At 40.4% G+C, this 20,155-nt stretch overlaps 1 protein-coding gene across 1 annotated transcript; it reads right to left on the reverse strand.

Annotated features, from left to right (window-relative positions):
* Positions 1-4,038: 4,038 nt before the first annotated feature.
* LOC108923949 (3-phosphoinositide-dependent protein kinase 1-like) lies at positions 4,039-19,546 on the reverse strand. The gene is made up of 14 exons (XM_018735028.1): positions 19,409-19,546; positions 12,423-12,707; positions 12,193-12,235; positions 11,871-12,008; positions 11,600-11,744; positions 9,892-9,989; positions 9,542-9,617; positions 9,372-9,440; positions 8,606-8,702; positions 7,163-7,336; positions 6,685-6,896; positions 6,351-6,408; positions 4,922-5,074; positions 4,039-4,763 (listed from the first exon to the last, which is right to left on the reverse strand). The coding sequence occupies exons 1-14, from the start codon at positions 19,430-19,432 to the stop codon at positions 4,650-4,652; spliced, it is 1,686 nt and encodes a 561-aa protein (XP_018590544.1). The 5' UTR covers positions 19,433-19,546; the 3' UTR covers positions 4,039-4,649.
* Between the last annotated feature and the right edge of the window lie 609 nt (positions 19,547-20,155).

Consider the following 20,155-nt stretch of genomic DNA (forward strand, 5'->3'; position numbering starts at 1 on the left):
TCATCATATCTCATAAACAAGGAAATATGAAAAGAATCATGATTTAAAATAGCAAAGCTGCCACTGTGGGTCACCTCAGGGCTGCGGATTTGATAGTCTACTTTTTTACCCTGATCTACCCTTTTATACAACATGATACTCCTACTGTACCAGTTCAGGGTAAGTGCTTTGATAAAGGGTACCACCTATACACCTGTAACTCAATAGCCCTAACCACTATGCCCCCTGCTGGTTACAGTCTAATAAAACAATTGGGATCACGTGAAGGCACTGCAACAGATTTAATAGGGTAGGGAATCTTTTTCTTAAAGCCTTGAAGAAAGAGTCAGTTAGTGTGTGTGCGTGTGTGTGGGTACTTTGTGATGGACTGGTGTCCTGTCCAGGGTGTTCCTCTCTTTGCCTAGTATACAGTGATTCCAGGATAGGCTGTGGACCTCTGTGACTCTGACAAGGTCTTTAGCTAACGTGCGTGTGTATATATACATACTGTATATGCACATGTATATTTTTTTTAAATAATTTGGGGCTACGATGGGGAATCTTTTGTGTGTTAAAGTATTGTTGCGTGTCCTTAGTCTGCATTAAGTGTTTAGGGGTTTTCCTTTGCGCTGTATCGAATGAGACATGAGTTGTGTGCTCATCGCTGTAAAAAGGAATTCCTCTGAGAATGAAAAAAAAAAATCACTAGATGATTTCATTTGCCTTCAATGTAAATTTGGTCAGATGCACTTTGGAAATAATCGAGGATGTCCAGGACCCCCCCGGATTTTCCTAAACATCTTATCGTTGCGGTTATTGCATCATTTTCTATTCATTTTGGAAACACGTGTAACAATACGAAACAACTCCTGTAACATAGTTTCTCCACATTCTATCAGCTTTTTTATTATTATAAAAGAGGGTTTTTCATAGCTCTTTTGCTGACTGATTATGTTCCCCGTGACTTATTGCTGCTACCAAGAAGAAACTGGGGAGGTTTTAGTGACTCATGTTTCATTTTTACATAAAGCCCATTTCAGCAACGGTCATTTCCACTTTAATTGCAGTTATGCTTAATATATCACATTTTCAGTCTTTTATACATGTAACTTCAGTGAAGCATGTTAAGTTTAAGGTAAAAGTGAAATTAATAAATATATTCTAAGGCTTTATATCCAAATAGCAATGTTACGCTCCTCCAGGGACTTGAACAAACTACCATCAGGTTATCATCTCCTTAACCTTTATGCAATCTGCTATCTCTGTATGAAATATTGTGCATATTGTTTGTGTGCATATGCATCCATAGTATTCCATAAACCCAAGGTTTCCATTGCATAGCTCATTTCATATAATAAAGCCTGTGAGAACAAATGTCAATTATATAATATACCTATATAGTATACTGATATATATATATATGGTTGATTTTATATATACACACACACACTACATGGACTGAGTTACAGAACAAAGGATGGTGGACCTGCTGTCCTCAGGCCTCTACTGGACTCTCAGTGCCTTGTTCAGCTGCAGCTCAGTGATCCTTAGAGGTAAAACACTGTACTTTGTTTTCATCCACTCTCAATGTATCACAATGCTCTTACAATGACTTGGTTACTCTTTATATTTATTTGAGTGAGTGCTGCTCATGGCTTCTGGATCATGAAATAAAACTTTGACAAATGTTGACCATTCCCAGTATGACTTGGGATAAGACTGATACGAAGCAGTTTCAGTTAAGGAATATAATGTTACAGACATTATGGCATGAAACAATATCTACATTTGACAAATTTCACAGCCAGTTGCAGGAAGACAAGTTATGCAAGTAAACATCAGGGACAGATGGTTTTATAGAACATGTTCGCCCCGGTGGAACCACCGCTCAAAGCAACCTGTGCAGTAGCTGCAATAATCACTGAGACATAGAAGCCTTTTTGTACTGTAAATATGCTACAGAAAATTTATAGAGAATTGATCTAATACATCCAGAGGGGGGTTGGTGGGGGAATTCACTTTAAAAAAAAAAATTAAAAAGAAAAAAAAAACCACATATCACAGTGTACGGATGAGTTGGGAATGCTGGATACACATCATTGCTACTGGATTGTGCTGATTTTCAGTGTCTTTGTTGGACTTGAATTATATCTCATCATAAGAACCCCATGTCCATTTCCACATAGCAAAATAAGGACTTTAATATTAATGTCACTTATGGTGATTTTTAAATGTGGCCCTCCAAAAAAAAAAAAAAACCCCGGCCCACAATTATAACTGTGGCCTTTGACACCCCAGCCTTAAGCACTTCTGCTTTACCCTCCCTCTGAGGCCCAACCGGCTTTCCTGTAGTTCGCGCCACTCTCCTCGCGAGGGTAGTATTGCAGCTTTTGGGGGTGGTGGGGGGGAATTGCAGACACACAACATACCATCTTTCAAATGGTTATATTTGTCCATAACATTTAATTAATATGTGAAATGAAAAAGCAAACACTCCGCAACATGTTCATTCAAGATGTTTTTTTGGCAAACTGATAATCTAGCAGATCTCAACTCATCACTGTACAAATGACACGAATGTGACCATATGAAGGACAGGAGACAGCATTATTGGCCTAAAACCCTACATGCGTTTATTACAGGACTACCAAGCAGTACGTGGAAAATTTGTCATTCAACAACTATACCTAGAGAACAAATAATGAGAATGAACAGATTCATTAAATTATGAGGAATATGATTAAATCACTGACCAAATAGAAAATGTATATAATATAGTAAGAAAAAGCTGTAAAATATTATAGTTTACAATAATTATTCACATTCAAAGGCTTTACATCTCAAAACATACACAACATGGCCCTTGAACATGACCTCAATCCAAATATGATTCATATATTAGAATTTAAATAACACAGAATGAACTAGAGGCTGAACAATAGCCAGCAAATAACCTTATACAAGAATAAAAATACAAAGAGTGTGTATCCTAACATCATTGCATTACTTCAGATTTCAATAATATCTTCTGTACATCACAGTTCTGGTCGGTTACAGACCAGGTAGAGTATTAAATACACAATGTAACCGACTCCTGCCAACTTGATTTAAAAAAAAAAAAAAAAAAGAAAAAAAGTGGAAAGTTATAGCAAGAGAAATACACTTCCTGTAGTACTCACTTATTAGATATACAGCAATTGAAACTGCCATTTGGATCATACAGCTATTTGCCGACGTCCAAACACACGGATTATGCAATAGTCTTGAGGCTAATTCTATACATACGGCCCACAGTGACGCGTGACACATCAGCTCAGCTGTGAAGACATGGCCAGTGAGTTCATCCATTTCCGTGTACCATGAAATGAAACACTCTGATCCATGTCAAATGCAGAGATACTAGAGCCTTCTGTGGACGCCTGCTTCTTTGTAAACCTCGCATGAACTGTACAATTCAAAACAAACAAAGAACCCCCGCAGGAAAGCTGTCAAGTTGCAATTACAAGAGTTGTGCACCGATTGTGTCCGTACAACAGGATTAATAAGCTGTTCCTACACCTGGTTAGTAATGAATTATTTTACATCTGGTAGACAAGTTTTGATTTCGTGTTCAGTGGACAAAGATTCAAACACGGTGCCTCAACTGAAGACATATGATTATTATCTGCTGAACAGTTACCTACTGGCAAAGTACAAATAAGTCATTTAAATTATGCCAGCTATTGTCATTTCAGTGAAATCCCCTTGTTGAGACCTGCAAATCCCCTAGTGCCTTTCAAAAAAAAGAAAAAAAAACCAAATCTACAGAAGTTGCCATTTATAACTAGCCATGCTGGGAGACTAAGCAAGTATTTTTGTGAGCCACTACAGGAACATGGCATGTTTTTTGTAATCAACTTGCTACAACATGGGTTTTTTTTTTTTTTTTTTTTTTTTTTTTTAAAACAAATGGCAAAATTGACAGTCTACCAAGAACCAATGCTTGAGCTCAGATACAAATGGTAAATATTTCAGTACCATTGTAAACCTTAATTTAAAAAAAAAAAAAAAAAAAAAAAATTTAAATAAAAAGAACCCCTATAATATGAAATGACAATCACAGGCAACTGCCGATACTGAAAAAGCCAGATGTGAAAAGGAACGTTTTACACTCTTAAGAGTTACCATTTTGTCTGTTTAAGGCTCCCTGACAGTTGTGATTAAAAAGTAAGAGTAGGTCGCAGGACTGTACCTGGACCTGTGATCACAGCTAGACCCTTATACTGCCTGCAAGTTTGTGCGTGTCGAGTTCAAAGTTAATCCCCTCAATGCAGTCCACGCACACAGCTGTTTCAGTCATTATTTCTGCTGTACTTCTTCCTGTCGCAGGAGAGCCGACGTGCGTGAAAGCTGGATATTCATGCGCACATAACTAAATTGTGCATCTGAAGCCTCAACTACAGCACAGAGAACAAGCAAAGCAACCCTGAATTCCATTTTGTCTTTTTCCTATTTTTTTTTTTTCTATAGAAGGTGAACGAAGCCTGGAGACCAGCGTTTCTAAAGGAGGTGTTAAAACTGGTGGTAAAGGACACTAGGGAAGGTGTTTCTTTGCTCCATGACATGCCAGTCATGGCTGGAGGGCCTCAGCAAAGCAGCAGCTAACGAGACCCTCGGGGCGCCGAAGGGACCTATATGCCCGTGTTTTGGTGCTTCTGGTATTTCTTCCGCCACACTTCTTGAATCTTCTTGCACCATTTGTCAGCATTTCCACTGGGGTCCATTAAATAATATGTTCTGTTGGGCTGCAAGGAAGACAATATTTTGAGGTTTTAGAATTGTGACACAACAAATTAACAAATATTACAAATGAAACATCAGTGACTAGGACTTATTATTATCTGTGCTATTCTAGGTCCTTTGAGCCTTACAGTAGATCAAGTTTAAAATAAAATTAATTTACTGTGTGAACAAAGAAGGTCTTGAAATTCTTGGCCTCTGGACGCAACTCTGGAGACCACGGGATCTCCCCCTTCAGAACCTTGTTTACTGGATCAACGTAGTAAAGATGCGGCCCTTCGGTCAAGAGTAACTGGCGTCGTCTAGCAAACAGTCCCTGAAAAAGTATTCAGTGCCATTAAACAAACACCACAGGGCACCGTTTTTGTCTAACAAAAGAAGCTTGGGGGGAGGGGGATTTCTGTAGCTTTAAAAAACTCAGCAATATGAGCAAAAATTATTTTACTGCACCTGCTGAGTAATGAATGTCCTCAGTAACTGCATATGTTTGTGTCAGCTCTACTCTTCCCCTACAGCGAGTCACTAGTAAGCAGGCCGGAAAGCAGGGCTCTGACTAGATCAGCAACAGGACACCATCAAACCTTGACTCATGAACATGATGCCAGTTAAATGAGAGTTGAGCTCCAAACAGAGAGCTTGCTTGCTCAGCCTGAGTCCCTGGCCAACCGATCCCCTCAGAAGCCAAAACGTATACCTTTACATATATGCAAGTTCCTCACTTCATGTACACAACTGCAACCAGAAGTTAATTTATGACAGTCTATAAATCTAAAATTACTTTTACCACTAATTTCTTAATCGGTAAAAGCTTAGCAATGTGTCCCTCGATATATTCACTGGTCTGATTCCATTAAACCACAGCTGAAACCCATGATTACTGCAGAGAATCTTTAGTTTCTTATTCATGGTTTCTACCAACTTTAAAAAGTGAAAATATTTCCCCCCAAAATTCCTAAACAATCCCAACAGCTGACCATCCCAAAAACATAGGGTCACTTGTCACTTTATAATTTATGCAATCAAAAGGTTGTTACAGCTGTCCCTCTATCTGAGGGAAGTCTTGAATAAATATTAATGAAGTACTAGATTTTTACTTAAAAGTAAAACCACCACATCTCCACATGCTCCAATATAATGTGGATGCTTGACTGATTCACCATGTTAATGTGTGCAGTGCTCATCAGCTTGTTATTGATCACTGACAGTCCCAAACTTCAGAAATGAGCTGTAAATTCTGAGGAAAGGAGTCAAATACAGCACAGGAGCATATCACATTTCATTAAACTCATTTCCATGGTTAAAGCTCATGTTGAATAACACTCCTTTTGTTTTTGTGCATTTTGCTGCCAGCTAACAGACAGATGAAGGAATGAAGGTCACTTTTGCGCTGTAAAGAATTTTAGAGAACAGAAGGGTGAAGAATATATACTTCAACAAGAAAATGTTCACATCAAAATTTCAGAAAAGTTTTAGCCACAACACAAGGAGCTAGTGTAGTTACCTAGCTGACATCCCCCCCCCCCCCCCAAAAAAAAAGACTTAAGGCTCAGCTATTTACAGTGAAAGACTACATCAGCTTGAGGTGCACTTACCTTCCGCTTGTCAACTGGCCCCATCTTTAGTATTAAATTATTTTCAACAAACTGGTGCCTAAAAAGAGATTAATATTGTAGTTAAAAATCAAAAGAACACCACCTGTTATGCTGCCATATTAAAGTAATAATACTCAAATGGATTACTGGTGGTGTTGTGGAGATGACAATGTAGACATAACACATACCAGAAAACACAAGCAATCGCTACACCTTACAGAACAAGAAATTGTAAACTCTGTGGCACAACATGAGCAAAGTAGAGCTTTGCTTTTTTTTCCCCTCCCTTCTAGGGTCAAGGTGGGAGCACAGTGGCCGAAGGGACAGAACACACCAGGGGTTTCCCACAGTCTGCTTTTCCAGCAACAGTTGCTTTTCCTCATCGGAAAACTGCAGATCCAGCTCAAAGGAGTTGTTGTCCAGGTCGTGGATGTACTGCTCAATGTTGCTGTTGGACCTCTGTGGGGGAGTGGACTCAGGGACAGGCAGTGAAGATGTTGACTGAGACACCTGCATGCTGCTGAACTGGCTCAGGAGGTCATCATACTGCAGAAGCACACAGAATAGGGAGGGATGAAACCACCCCATCATCTCCTTTATTAAATAGATGCATTGAAAGGGCAGGGAAGCATAGAGTTGAATTTTGCCTGGTACACATTTCTACCAGTGATTGCTTGCCAGATGTTATGATCTAAAAGTTAAGTCACCTGACTCTCCACGTTACAGTAGGCTGTTCAACTTAGTGTGTTTGTGCGTGTTTGAAGGGCAGTGAAAATTATTATTTGGAACTACTGGGAGGGCTACAGGCTCACGTTTCCATAGCAGTCCTCATCATCCTCTGACATGGCAGGCAGGTAGGGGGTGAGCTTGGGAGGGGTCTGCAGGTGAAGATTCTCCCAGGTAATGCTTTCAAAGAAGGGGTGAGCTTTCAGTGGGTTGTAGCCACCCATCTCCTCACAGCCTAAACGTTTGGTGGGGTCCAAAGACTACGAACAAGAAGAGCAGACACAAATGTTAAAAAGGTGCCAGGCAGACTCAGGGGAGGACCAAAAAAAAAAAAAAAAAACCGTATAGGGTAAATGTGGGAGAAAATGACTCGTTTGCTTCTTTCATGTTAGTTTAGCCAAAGTGTGTGTGTCTGCAGTACAGAACCGCAACATGCACACCAACAACTGAACAAAGACTACAATGTTTTTTCCAAAATGGGGGGGGGTTAACATACACTAGGCCCTTCTACAAATGCTTGAGTTATGAATCTTAATTTTTTTTTTTTAAATTGTATTTGCTTAATTTTCAAAATGTATGTCGAGCTGTGACCATCATGTGCTTAGATGGCAGTAAAGAGCACCCCACCGGTGGGCACAGTGAGTAAAGCTGGTGCCTTGCAGCTCCTGAGAGGCTTAGCAAGTGAGAGGTTTGAATCCAGTTCAGGGTGTGCCGGTTGCTTGTTCTACATGTCGTCCCCCCCCCCCCCGGCAGACATGCACTGAAGGAAATTGCAAAACACTTTCCTCAGAAACCATGCATGTGATCACTATGAGTTGGATTTGACTAGATGGTGTAACCACCTGTTTAAAGCACACCAAAACAGCAGTGTGGAACTGCTTTCATTCAACTCATTCCCCACAGTGTTTACAGCTCTTGTCGGGTATTTGTGGGCACTCGTGAGTCGTAGTTAACGTTGCACATTTATGGTATACAGTTGACAGTTTGCATTAAAAAGGACTTGTCATCTTAAGTTTTAATGTAGCTCAAATTGTTAAAATTCTACTATTTACAGATTGTATACATAAAGCACATGAAGTGGAAAGACTGACAAATGTTGCACATGTCAAGTTAATAAACAGAAGTTCTGCAATGGATTAGTGCCCACTCCATGGTGTTCCCTGTCTTGTGTCCTATGTCTAGGAAAGGCTCAGAAGAACAGTAATCCCACATAAGACGAACAGTGGATGAAAAAAGAATAAACAGACGTGGCAAATTTTCACTTCATTACAGCTTTATCAGAAGTCGCCCCCCCAAGAATTTCAATAGAACCTAGCTTGAGAGAAATCCATATTATGATTTTGACTGATGTAGGGGTTGGATTTATAAACATCTAGTTGTGCACAGGCTTCTGGCCCAGTTGTGTTCCTATGCTGTGCTCCCAGTGTCATTTCAAAAGTGAAAACTTCAAAAGCATGAACAGCTTCAGACGGATAACACTGGCACTCATCTCACTGCTACTTTGTTTACCATGCATCCCTTGAACTTACCAAAAGCTGTTCAACAAGATCCTTTGCTTTAGGAAAGAATTTCTCTGGAAATTCATATTCCAACTTTATGATTTTCTGGAATATTAGGTACTCATTCCTGACAATAAACAGAAGACAAAAAAAAAAATCAAATATCCTCAACATGGTTACAATCTTCATATTAAAAGAAACTGAAAAATACAAATGAATTTCATTACTACAGCTAAATAAAGCCACGTAACAATCTGGTAAGGTTAGTCAGCAAGCCTAAGCCTGTATCTTCCTTTCTGGGAAAACTATCCTGTTCAAGCCATTAGAACCTGGAAGATACATTCATGTATGGTGTATCACACAGCCTTAGCCGCTGACAGAGATGGTGGAGGCTACCATACAAACACAAGATAATGGAATACAAATAGAGGTAGCGAGAACTTTTCTGCGCTCTCAGAACTCTTTCACAGTGTTGTGTGCCAATTTGTCAGGTAAAATTTAACCCTGCAGTGGCTTGGCTATGTGGCACCACGAATAAGGGCTTCTCTGGTTCTCTAGACCCTCCCTACAGAAATAAGTCATTACTTCCTGTTATTTAACACTTTTTTTTAAAACACAAGTTCATCTTGTCTTTTGTTCCCCTAAATAGCAGCCAGGACAAAGTACATAACACTGACTGCTGTACAGGAGGGGGTGGGGAAAGATTTCCCCTTCAGTCTTTTCAAAACTTGACTTCTACATATTTGTCTGTACTGTAGAAGAAACACAAACTAATATATGGTTTAATCTTTCTTACCCAGCTCTAAATGGTGGTAATCCTGCCACCAATTGGTAGATTATACAACCTAAAGCCCAGAGGTCCGAGCTGAAGAAAACGGGAGGGGGGGGGGGAAGAGAAGCAAATTCATTTCAATAATTAATCAAAATGTAGAAACAAAACAGCACGATGATGGTAAAGTGCATTACCTTTTGCAAGCAGATTTCTCTGTGAGCAGTTCAGGGGAAACATATTGGGCAGTGCCTACAAACGAGTTTGCTCTTGCTGCAATCAGATGATTGTTATTAGAAACATCTAGTAAAATTCCTGCCTTCAGAAAGGCAGGAAAAGCAGCAATTTGACAAAATGGAGAGAAAAAAAAAAAAAAAAAAAAAAAAAAAAACTTTCCAGAATAATAAAAAGTGAATCTCTTTTAACCATTAACAACATTTATAAGTCTGCTTCTGGCAGTACAGTACAAAGAAACATTTAGATTTTTTTTATTTATAGTATGAAAAGTTACTGTAAAACTAGTCAAAAATTTCAAACATTACTGTACCTTGTTTGCTGTCAGAAGATAACTGTTTTGCTGTTCCAAAATCTGTTATTTGAATGTGCATATCTTCACTTAACAGAATATTCTCTGGTTTAAGGTCCCTGAAACAAAATAGAAAAATGCATACCCATTTTTTTTTTTCCCCCCCTTCCTCTCTAGTTTTCCAGAACATAAGACCTAGATTTCTATCACCAGAAAAGTGACCAAAAAAAGCATGCGTTCAGGTCAGATTAAAGCAATTGAAGTTGTGTTACACAATCCAGTTTATATGTTGCACAACATACAAGCATATTACAAGGGCAAGTCAAAAAGTAATTATTGGGGATACTTTGACTTACAATGCCAACTAGATTTACATTTAATACAGCAAAGATACTATTCAGTTACATATTTTTCGATCAGTCATTTATTAAGGACTTTATCAATTTGTATTATGGCAGTATCCACATTTACTTATTCAGCAGACACTTGTCAAAATTGACTTCCACTGAACACTACATAGCAGTATCAGCCCACATCTTATTTACCCCAGGTGAATACAATGCTAGATACACTGTTTAGAAAGTCACTCGTCCATCTACCAGTGAAACACACTTTGTCTGTCTGTCTCACACACATGGTGATTTTAGAGTCATAGTCCACCTCAGCAGTATGTCTTTGGACTATGGGAGGAAACCAGATAACTTGGATAAAACCCACACAGGCATGGGGAGAATAATCTACACAGACTGGGGCTCGAATCCACATCCTCTCAAATCATCCAGTGCTGCAAGACAGCAATGCTATTTGCTATGCCACCGTGCTGCCCATTTAGCTGACACTTTTCTCCAAAGTGACTTACAATGATTGACCCATTTATATAGTTGGTCAATTATTGATGTGATTTCAAGTCAAATACCTTGTTCAACAACACTAGAGCAGTAGGTGGGATCTAAACCCGCAACCTTTGGATACAAAAGCAGTCAGTTAATCTATCGTTAATAAAATTCACCAACTGGGAAGTGACTACAGATGGTTAATTCACTTTGTTGTCATTATCAGCAGAGAAACACATGGAAAGTTGGCATGTTTAATCAGCAAGAAAAATATTTCCAGCAACATTCGAATTGTAGCTATAATACTCATCTTTATGAAATAAGCCTGCATTTCTTTAAAGACGTAGAAAAATTAAGAAGCATAACTAGCAGGTTGTGACTATATCTGTAGACTGAATTTGAAATTTTTACTGAAAATACAGGCCAGGCACAAGATGACCCTGAGAACCTTTTCTGAAAGGCAAAGCCAAATGTATCTGAATGTCTCCTGACAAATGTAGCAACCGGCAACGTAGTGGTTAGAGCTGCTGACTTTGGCAGGTTCAAACCCCATCTCCAGCTGTAATACCCTTGAACAAGGTACTGCAATTTGCTCCAGTAAGATTACCAAGGTGTATAATTGAGTTAATTGTAGTTCAACATTCTAAATCGCTTTAGAAAAAAGTCCGATAAATTTAAATGGATTGCAAACCTATGGAAGTCCTTCAATAGGAAATTTATTCATTTAGCAGACATCTCATAGAAAGATGGTAAATATAAAGGCATACAGCCTAAATACCACTGAATGATTATTAAGTGGTCACTTTCTACATGTACTTTACATAAATCTCAAAACAGGGATTTAAAAAAAGACATTAAGATATAGGATTTGTGACTGACAAGTTGTGTACCCTTACCTGTGAATAATCCCCTTTGAATGCAAGTATTCTAATGCACAAACTATTTCCGCAGAGTAAAATCTAGTACATGTCTCATCAAAAGAACCTATTTTGCGAATGTATTTAAGCAGCTCTCCATTTTTAGCATAGCTAAGCCCAAAATCTGTAAGGTTATGTTAAGGACAACAGAACAGCGCCACAAAAATACCTCAGTAAAGCAAATACAATGAATGTGATATACATTAAATTGCACATTACATTTGTGACTCAGATCACTGTGAAAGGATACACAGTTTTTCATCATCTTGAAATGTGAAGTACAGCTTGACAAAGAATGGGTGATCTAGAATTGACATCACATCCCTCTCTCTTTTCACATATTGTGCCTTGTTCTCCTTCATTATGTGTCGTTTTTCCAGAATTTTAACTGAAAGAGAAAGAAAACAAAGGCAGAAGTCACTGGATGACTACCAGCTGACAAATCTGATGAGTTTCTGCAACTTTAATCCTAAAATTAAAAGCCAAATTTAAAGACATGGAGCAGATTACTTTTCTTTGGAAGAGCAATGCCATTTAAGTCCAATCAAATCTCATTCAGACAAACATCTTACTTGCATATTCCTTTCCAGTCGAATGCTCTCTTGCCAGTACAACCTATCAAAAATGAAATGTACTTTATTATGCTAAATGAGAAGTCATCCGTTTAATCAGCTCAAATAGTCAAACGCAGTGAATCCAGTTATTACACAATATTCAGTTTTACAAAAGTAGTTATATTTCTGAGCTGTAGTCATCTTGTGTGAACATCCCAGAAAGATAGTGATCCTGTGCCAATACATACTGTGGAGAAGGATCCCTCTCCTAAAATTTTCCCAAAACGGAAGTCCTCCGGCTTCTTCTTGCGTGGCTGTAGGGACTGTGGAGGATGTGGCCGTGATTCTCCGCCCCTGTCAGACGGCTTTGATGAGGCCCTGGACTCTGCGGCTGGGCCCTCCATGCTGGGACAGTGGCTGCTACTTGCGCCTGGGACAGCAAGTGGCGAGCTGGAGTCTGGGTGATTTCTTACCATTGATGGATGCGGGCAGGAGCAGATGACAACATTGGATTGAATGGGAACAGCATCATACTGAAATGCAAAACAAGGGAAGTAAGAAATTTACACAGAGTCAGACATGAGCAAAAAGACAGGTCTCTCTGCAACTGATCCGAATCTGAAACAAGACTAACACTCAGAAAACAGCCATGTCCTTTACCAACAACCACTGTTCTGGTTAAATTGAAGCCGGTATTATGGATTGTGCAGCAAGATTAAATTGAAATGAGAGATCATTGGTTCCCCCCTGACACTTCTATTAAGTAACACATAGCACTGTATCCTGAAATCCCCTGTATTCCCAATATTGAGAGCATTTAAAATTATGCAGAAAAAACCATTTCTCCAAAAAGCTCAATACCATACATAATTTCACACAAACAAAAGTCAAACAAGAGAAATTAATCTGGGAAACATGGCATCCTTACTGGTACTTTCCAGACACCTGTGACAGAAGGCGGTGCACTATCAACAGCCCAGCAAAACAGTGTCAACCACAGAAACCTTATGGGTTGTCCCCTTTGCAAACAAACTCATCCGTGTCAAACAGCTTTCATAAAAGGCAAAAAAAGTATTGTCTGGATATTCAGTATGAAACAGCCTCAGAGGCAGCAATAATGTAACAGCATACAACATCAGTGATGTGTCACTGTGGGCTACATTAGACAGGATTGCTGTAGAGATTTGTAATTCATATTCTGGTTGATTTGTTGCAAAAAAAAAAAAAAAAAAAAAAAAAAAACCATCTTATACAACATACTACTGTTGCTAAACTACAAATTTCTTTGTGCTTCATTTTGTGTTTTAAGGATATGGTTGAAAAACTCATTGTCTCTTAGCTCAAGTGATAACTCCCTGCCTGCCAAGGCTGACAGTCCAGGTGTAAATGGCATAGGGATGCTGGGTTTTACAAGCATAGTACTAAATTTCTGAAAACACTACTACAACTACTAGTAGTAGTAGTAGTCTCTTCTCTCTGCTAACTATATTTAGGAAGGGTGGGGTGCAGTATTCCTTTCAGGACTGTACTGAGAAATTAAAAACCTAGCCCAAAAGGACAAACTCTACTCCCAGGCAGGAAAGCTTATGTGATGAATCATATTTATATACACATTAATGAACCACCCTGTGCTTTTAATATTCTAAATAAGTGTAATATTTGAGAGCTGTCTACATCCAAATACTACATCAATTACAGTTCTGCACTAAAACTAATCCATGCTATTTTTATTCCTGAGAAGTCCAGACACTGCGGCAAGCCTATAGCAGTGCTACCATGGTAACAGCCTCAACCCAGGGAGGGGGGGGGGGGCACAGACAAAACAAGAATATTAACTTCTATCATGACAATATGCTGGATATTTTGAGCCAGGCTTCAAGACATGCAAGAAAAACTTGCATACTTCCTAACTGAACAGGCAGTACAATTAATATTTGTGGCTACATTATTTTTTCCACTGTATATCCTAAATATGTTTATTTTGTGTTAATAAAAAGCCAACATTGTTTTGATTAGATTTTCAATCCATGCTTGGGAAAGCATGTTATGTCATTACAAAAAAAAAGTCATTATGCTAGATTACATTTACTTTGTGAAAACACTTAAATACTTAACATCTTGTTTATTTATACCAGTGATGCAATTACAGCCTAAGAACATAGTTACATTCCCAGCAGTTAACTAACTGTCAGCCAGCCTCATTAGCCATCAGCTAGCTGACAATAAAACATCTTATTCATGTCCCCATTGTCAAACCATCTACAACACTGACTCAAAAAGTCAGTTTCAAAACCATGAAACACGTAAGCTCACATGCAAATTCTCTAGCCTTTCAAATGAGTATAAAATTTAATTCAGGACCATAACCTGAAAATTCAGGTTCATAAATACATCACACTATGGGTTACGAAAACAACCTTTACCATCATCTCTGGTCATTACCGAAACGATACCAACGAGACAGAATCTTCTCAAGCAAAGGCAACGGAAAGCACAAGAACAAATTTTTTCATCACACTGACACTACTCTTATTACAAGTGAGGCTGACATATCTCAGGGGGCTGTTCTGGAAACAAGGTCTGGCTTTACTTAGGTAAACAACCAGCTGCAAAACTTTAACATAAGAATAAAAGACATTATGGCTACAGCCCAGCAGACTCATGTTATTGGTTACCTAGGAGCTTGGCAGGTATCACCTTCACAATACAAGTAAACTCAGAGACATTCCTGTGTGTCGACAGGTGACAGCAGGCATCTCTGTACATGCCTGAAGAACACTGAAACGAAAGTATTTTATGAATGGATTAGGTCACTGTGGGTCGTCGTTCTGACATGCCTTCCGCAGACAGGAAAGGCTTCAAAGTATCTAGCTTATGTTCAAAGCTAAGCACATTTCAGCACTGATTTCCCTTATTTATGGGACATGCACACACTTTTCACCTTGCATTTCTCATCTTTAAATCAGTGCTGTACTTTTTAGTGTTGGAAAGTTATATAAAGGATAAAAACAAATGGATCGGTATGGTGCTACAAATAAAAAGCTGGCTCAGACGAGCAGTAAAAAGAAATGAATGCCACTTCCTACAGCTAAAAGGAAACCTCTAACTTTTACTGCAGTAGTTCATGTCTTTCTATTTTAAACTCAAGAACACAAAATAAACAGTGTTACTACAATCTCTTCTATGAATTATAATCATGTTAAGTGTTACAGTGTGAATAAGTGGACATTGGTTCAAGCAGTCAGGTCACGAAGACTTTACTGTATTATTCCGTATAATGTATTCTCATATGGCTAAATATGTGAATGCAACAAGTTACTAATATTCTATTTTTGTTCGTAAAAGTGTGACTAAAAGAACATAGTGCAGTCAGAGTGCATAGTAGGTTAAAAGGACCATTTCCAGCTATAAAATTAAGCAACTGGTCAGCACAGTTAAGCTTATGGGTGCAAATGGCTGCTTATTGTACAAAAGAAGTGATATGGGTTATCACACAAAATAAGAAACATGTGAAATAGTAAAGTCTAAAGGGGGGTGGGGAACTGCCTACTTCACAGAACAAATATAGCTCATTTATGCAGGTACTGTCATATTCACATTAATGCAGGGGACTTTCATATGCAATATCAAAACATGTTCCTGATCCTTCAGTATATTTGACATTACAGTGAGTTCACTGGTATACAGTGAACTGCGCATCTCTGAAGGATGGCTCCTCCCACCCCACCCGGTGGACACAGTGCCGTGAGTGACTCACAAACTCTGTGACACCGTGTCCCAGCACAGCAGGGCCTGCAAATCGCATACGCCGCCTTCTCTTGACCCAAATTTAGCCTCTGGGACACTGCTGAGAGTTGAGCCGAAACGGAAGCAAAGGCAGGCTGGTGGCAAGCCAGCCAGTGCAGGGAACCGAGTGTCCGTATCAAAGAGGTGCTGCTGCCTGGAATTCTGCACCCATCAGTGCCACGGGTCCCCCCCGCCCCATGTCACAGTAGGTCCATCCCCATAGGGGTAGCAGCCTTTCTCCAGTATCGGGGGGACCTAGACATATGCTCTAAAGTGGACTTCCTGTGGCAGCCCCATGCAGACACTACTTTCAAATTTCTTGTCTCCCTACCTCCAGAGTTTGTGCTATACCTCCCTACCATTAGGGACCCGTCAGCAGAGAACAAAGCTACTAATACAACACAAACATGCAAATAAATAAATAAATAAATAAATAAATAAAAAAGAGACAACTGGCATTTCTGCTTGAGTCCTGGAATTATTCCAGTGTTTTCAGTAACTGACTAAATGCTCCATCCCTGCGGTGATTCACAGTGACACCTCTAGACACATCATTCCAGCAATAATATGCATAAACCCTTGAGGCAGCCATAAGCACTAAAAGTAAGGTGTGGAGAGGTGGAATCATGAATTAAATAAGGTTGGTGCATTCAGATGGATTCTTTACATTATGTACACCACTAAACTTTAAAAAAAAAAAAAAAAAAAAAAAAAAAAAAACCCCATCTGATTTACTAACATCAAAAGCCCCATTGAGATGTCTTTATTAAGGCAGAGCTAAGATTGCTGCTATGCCAAAATAAAAAGGCCATGAGGTCAGAGAAACCCAAAGCAAGTGAAACAACCATCGATGAACATTAAAATCTAACATGAAATGGGCAAAGCAGGTTTGAAAAAACAATATGGTTGCGCCTTCAATCCTTTGCTGGTTTCCTAGAGCTCACGTAAATTACTTATAAACCAACCACTAAGCACATGCTACACAGTGTAGCTGACTAGCAACTTGGACATGATAGCCACCAAAACTGAGCGTGTGGTATAACTTCTTGCCATTCAACCATAGAGTGTTGATTTTAACCATGCAGTCATTAATATCTAGACAATATCACTTCTGGGGGGGGGAGCAGAAATATGGTATGTGTAACAATTTCCTAAACAACTGAGCTAAAATACACTACAGAAGAAATAAAAACAAGCCAATGTGCCAACAGCAAGCGACAGACATGGTACAAACCCGAAAGTTCACCTTCAGCTTAACGGCATACTCATCCTGCGCCAACACTTATTGTACAATCAGCAAAAGTATCCAGCGCTTCCCTCTCTCCTAGGAAACTACTCATGACCTGAATATTGACACTATTTAAAGAAGAGAGAGGGGGGGGGGGGGGGGGAAACCCCCCCACCACCATTGGGCAACTTTAAGTGCCACACAAATTAGTTGAAGCCAATACTGGATAGCCCAGGTGATGAGATATGGTGCCCTAAAGCATTAATCAACTCTAGCCACCTATGGTCTCAAGCAGAAAACCAGAGCAGGATGCAACATCAGCTTTGTTCTGGGCAGATGCTGTACTTACATTATAAAAACATTCATACATGTTGTAGATAAATTGATTAGATCAGATGGCTGATGAATCAGTCTTGTACATAAGCATTTAAGAAGGTAACTTCAGAGGAGGTAGTGACCTGAATGTACCTGGAAACAAATTAAAATTTCTTCTCATATATGGCATTAACTTACGACACACTACCAAAGAAACTGATTTTCCAACTAAAACAGTTCATATTCAGCTTGGATACAGTTATGAGAGTTCACGTTTACCATCCAAGGTAAAATGTTTATTTAACTTGTGTCATTACTCTAAAAATATTAGCGTAGTTCCTCAAACAGGCTTCACTTTTGCGAAAGTGCAAATTGCACAGCGACCTTCATATCTCCAACTTCATTGGAAGTCAGGAATTAGTCAACACCTTCCTCTACGCCGACTGTGGACTTTTCGTACCCAAGCACTGAAAACATTGTGTGTTGAGCGCATGACTCGTAGCAGCAGAAGCCTTGAGCGAACCAATAGTTTCCCCAACAGCTGCACAGGCCGAACTAGACTTCCCAAAAGAGGCGCAGCAAACCGCTTTTACTCTACAAGTCGCTATTACTCCTCATACCAAATGCCATTATCTCCTTCTAGAAAAGCCACAAATCACAGCTTACCATGACTACTACATCACTTCTACCACTTATGCAGCACCGTTCCTAGTACCAGGGCCTTAGCGCTACTATGGCCACTGTTAGTAGTATTGCCAGTATTAGCACTACTACAACCACCATTAGACTAGTAGTACTGACCCCCCTCCCCTCCCCTCCCCTCCCAGCTACTACAGCCACCATTTGTACTATGACCCCCCCAGCTACATAGTACTATATAAGCCACCAGTTAGTAGTACTACCACATCTCCCAGCATTATTACTACAGCCATTATCACTGCTTACTAGTGTCACAAGCAGCAGACACGACTACTGCAAATAATCTGTCATTAACAGCAGCTACTACTCTAATAGTGTTGTTTTTACTACTCCCAATGCTAATACTACACCTAACTAGTTACTATTTCGTACTTAAAAGTTATCAACATTATAACACAGGCATACAAGCACAGTAAGTAAGTGTCGTGGATATTTTGAATTACACAAAAATTGTGACGAAAGCGAAAACCGGCACCGCCATAACATAAGTCACTCCCGCGCTCGAAAAAATAAATAAATAAATAAATAAAACCTCACGAACCAAGACAGCAGCTGTTACAAGAGAGACTCGACTGAAAACTTTGTCTGCAGCACCATCATCAGTTATTAAGCTACGGTTGGTCCCACACGACACGTTCGCTACTACGCTACGGCGCGCGCGAGCGTCAACTACGAGCCACCACTGCTGTCCGCCTCAGCGGCCGCTCTCGCGCACCGTCGGGCCAAGGCGCGCGGACGGGTAGGAGGGCGGGCTGCCGGCGGGCGAGCGTGCGGCGCACAGACCAGGTTAGCTGGAGGCCGCTCCGCGCGCTCGCTCGCTCACTCGCGCGCGCTCCATGATGATGATTTCCTCAACACCACCACCACCACGCCATCGGTTTTTTAGCCGCGCACAACAACCAGGAAAAGAGTCCGCTGGACTGCGCGCTCACGAGCGCAGGCCGAACGCACGACTAGGGAAATACCTAGCGACATGCGAATAAGTAGAAATAGCCCACAGGGAGCGCACGGCCGCCTTCTGAGCTGCCGAGTTCGAGCGAAAGAAGCGCCTTCCTGGCTATGCTAACGCGCTAGTGTGAAGTGCTCAGGAACCGCTGCCTCAGTGAAGGAGGCCCCAACCAACATTTATTCTAACAACTATCCCAGTACTTCTCTGCCCACGCAGCGGCTTCGAATTAGTGCTCGGTTGAAGCTCGTGATACTTACCACTTGACTAGTGGTTCCTGCCATGGACGTTTTCCGCCAATATTTATTTGGATTTAATAATTACAGAGCCTCCAATAATGGCTACCTCTGCGCCTTCATTTTCTGCCCGTGACGTCACTCCACAACAATGTTACCGCAGCTGACGGGAGTGGATGCTTCCTAGTGCACGCCTGCTTCGACGAAACGCTCGCTCTCCATTGGCTGCGGCAGCTGCCAATCAATGAAAGAAGGCCGCCTTCAGGGCGGCTGGCGGCGTGGTATCGAAATGTTGCACAGTCACTTTGGACATCCTTCGCTGTCAACTAACGTTAGCCAACGTCTGGGCAGACTTTCATAATTTAGTAGGGCATGACGCTGCATATTTTAGATCCACCCCGGATTTCGGGCCACAGATCTCAGTGTGTTCAATGCTTTAAATGATTGCAAGTGGGAATCTCCTCCTCCGCTTTTACACTCATCCATATGCTGGTTAAAACAGTGGGCATTAGTTGCAAGTATAACAAGCTTGATAAATGTCCATATTCAGGTGCATCCCCACAGTGCACGAAGTGTGTTTGCGCTAGACGTGCGTATGACGCAGCCCGACAGGCCTTTAATAGGATTACCCAGACCGGCCCTGGATGGTGGAGCCCCAGAAGGGTGCAGAATTCACTCATTTTTTGGGGAATCACCCAGTAGACTTGAGTTCTCAATTCACCAACACAGTTGAAGCAGAAGTCTTCCTATGAGCTGGGACTGCTGGTAGTG

This window comes from Scleropages formosus, chromosome 20 (genome assembly GCF_900964775.1).
Source record: "Scleropages formosus chromosome 20, fSclFor1.1, whole genome shotgun sequence".
NCBI lineage: Eukaryota > Metazoa > Chordata > Actinopteri > Osteoglossiformes > Osteoglossidae > Scleropages > Scleropages formosus.

What these genes read in the sequence shown, in the direction of transcription:
- LOC108923949 (XM_018735028.1), bottom strand. Translation starts at nt 19,432, where the DNA reads ATGGCAGGAACCACTAGTCAAGTG. An exon ending in GAGAGGGATCCTTCTCCACA is followed by an intron (nt 12,236 to 12,422) that starts GTATGTATTGGC and finishes CATTTTTGATAG; the next exon opens with GTTGTACTGGCAAGAGAGCA. An exon ending in GAGAAATCTGCTTGCAAAAG is followed by an intron (nt 9,441 to 9,541) that starts GTAATGCACTTT and finishes CGTTTTCTTCAG; the next exon opens with CTCGGACCTCTGGGCTTTAG.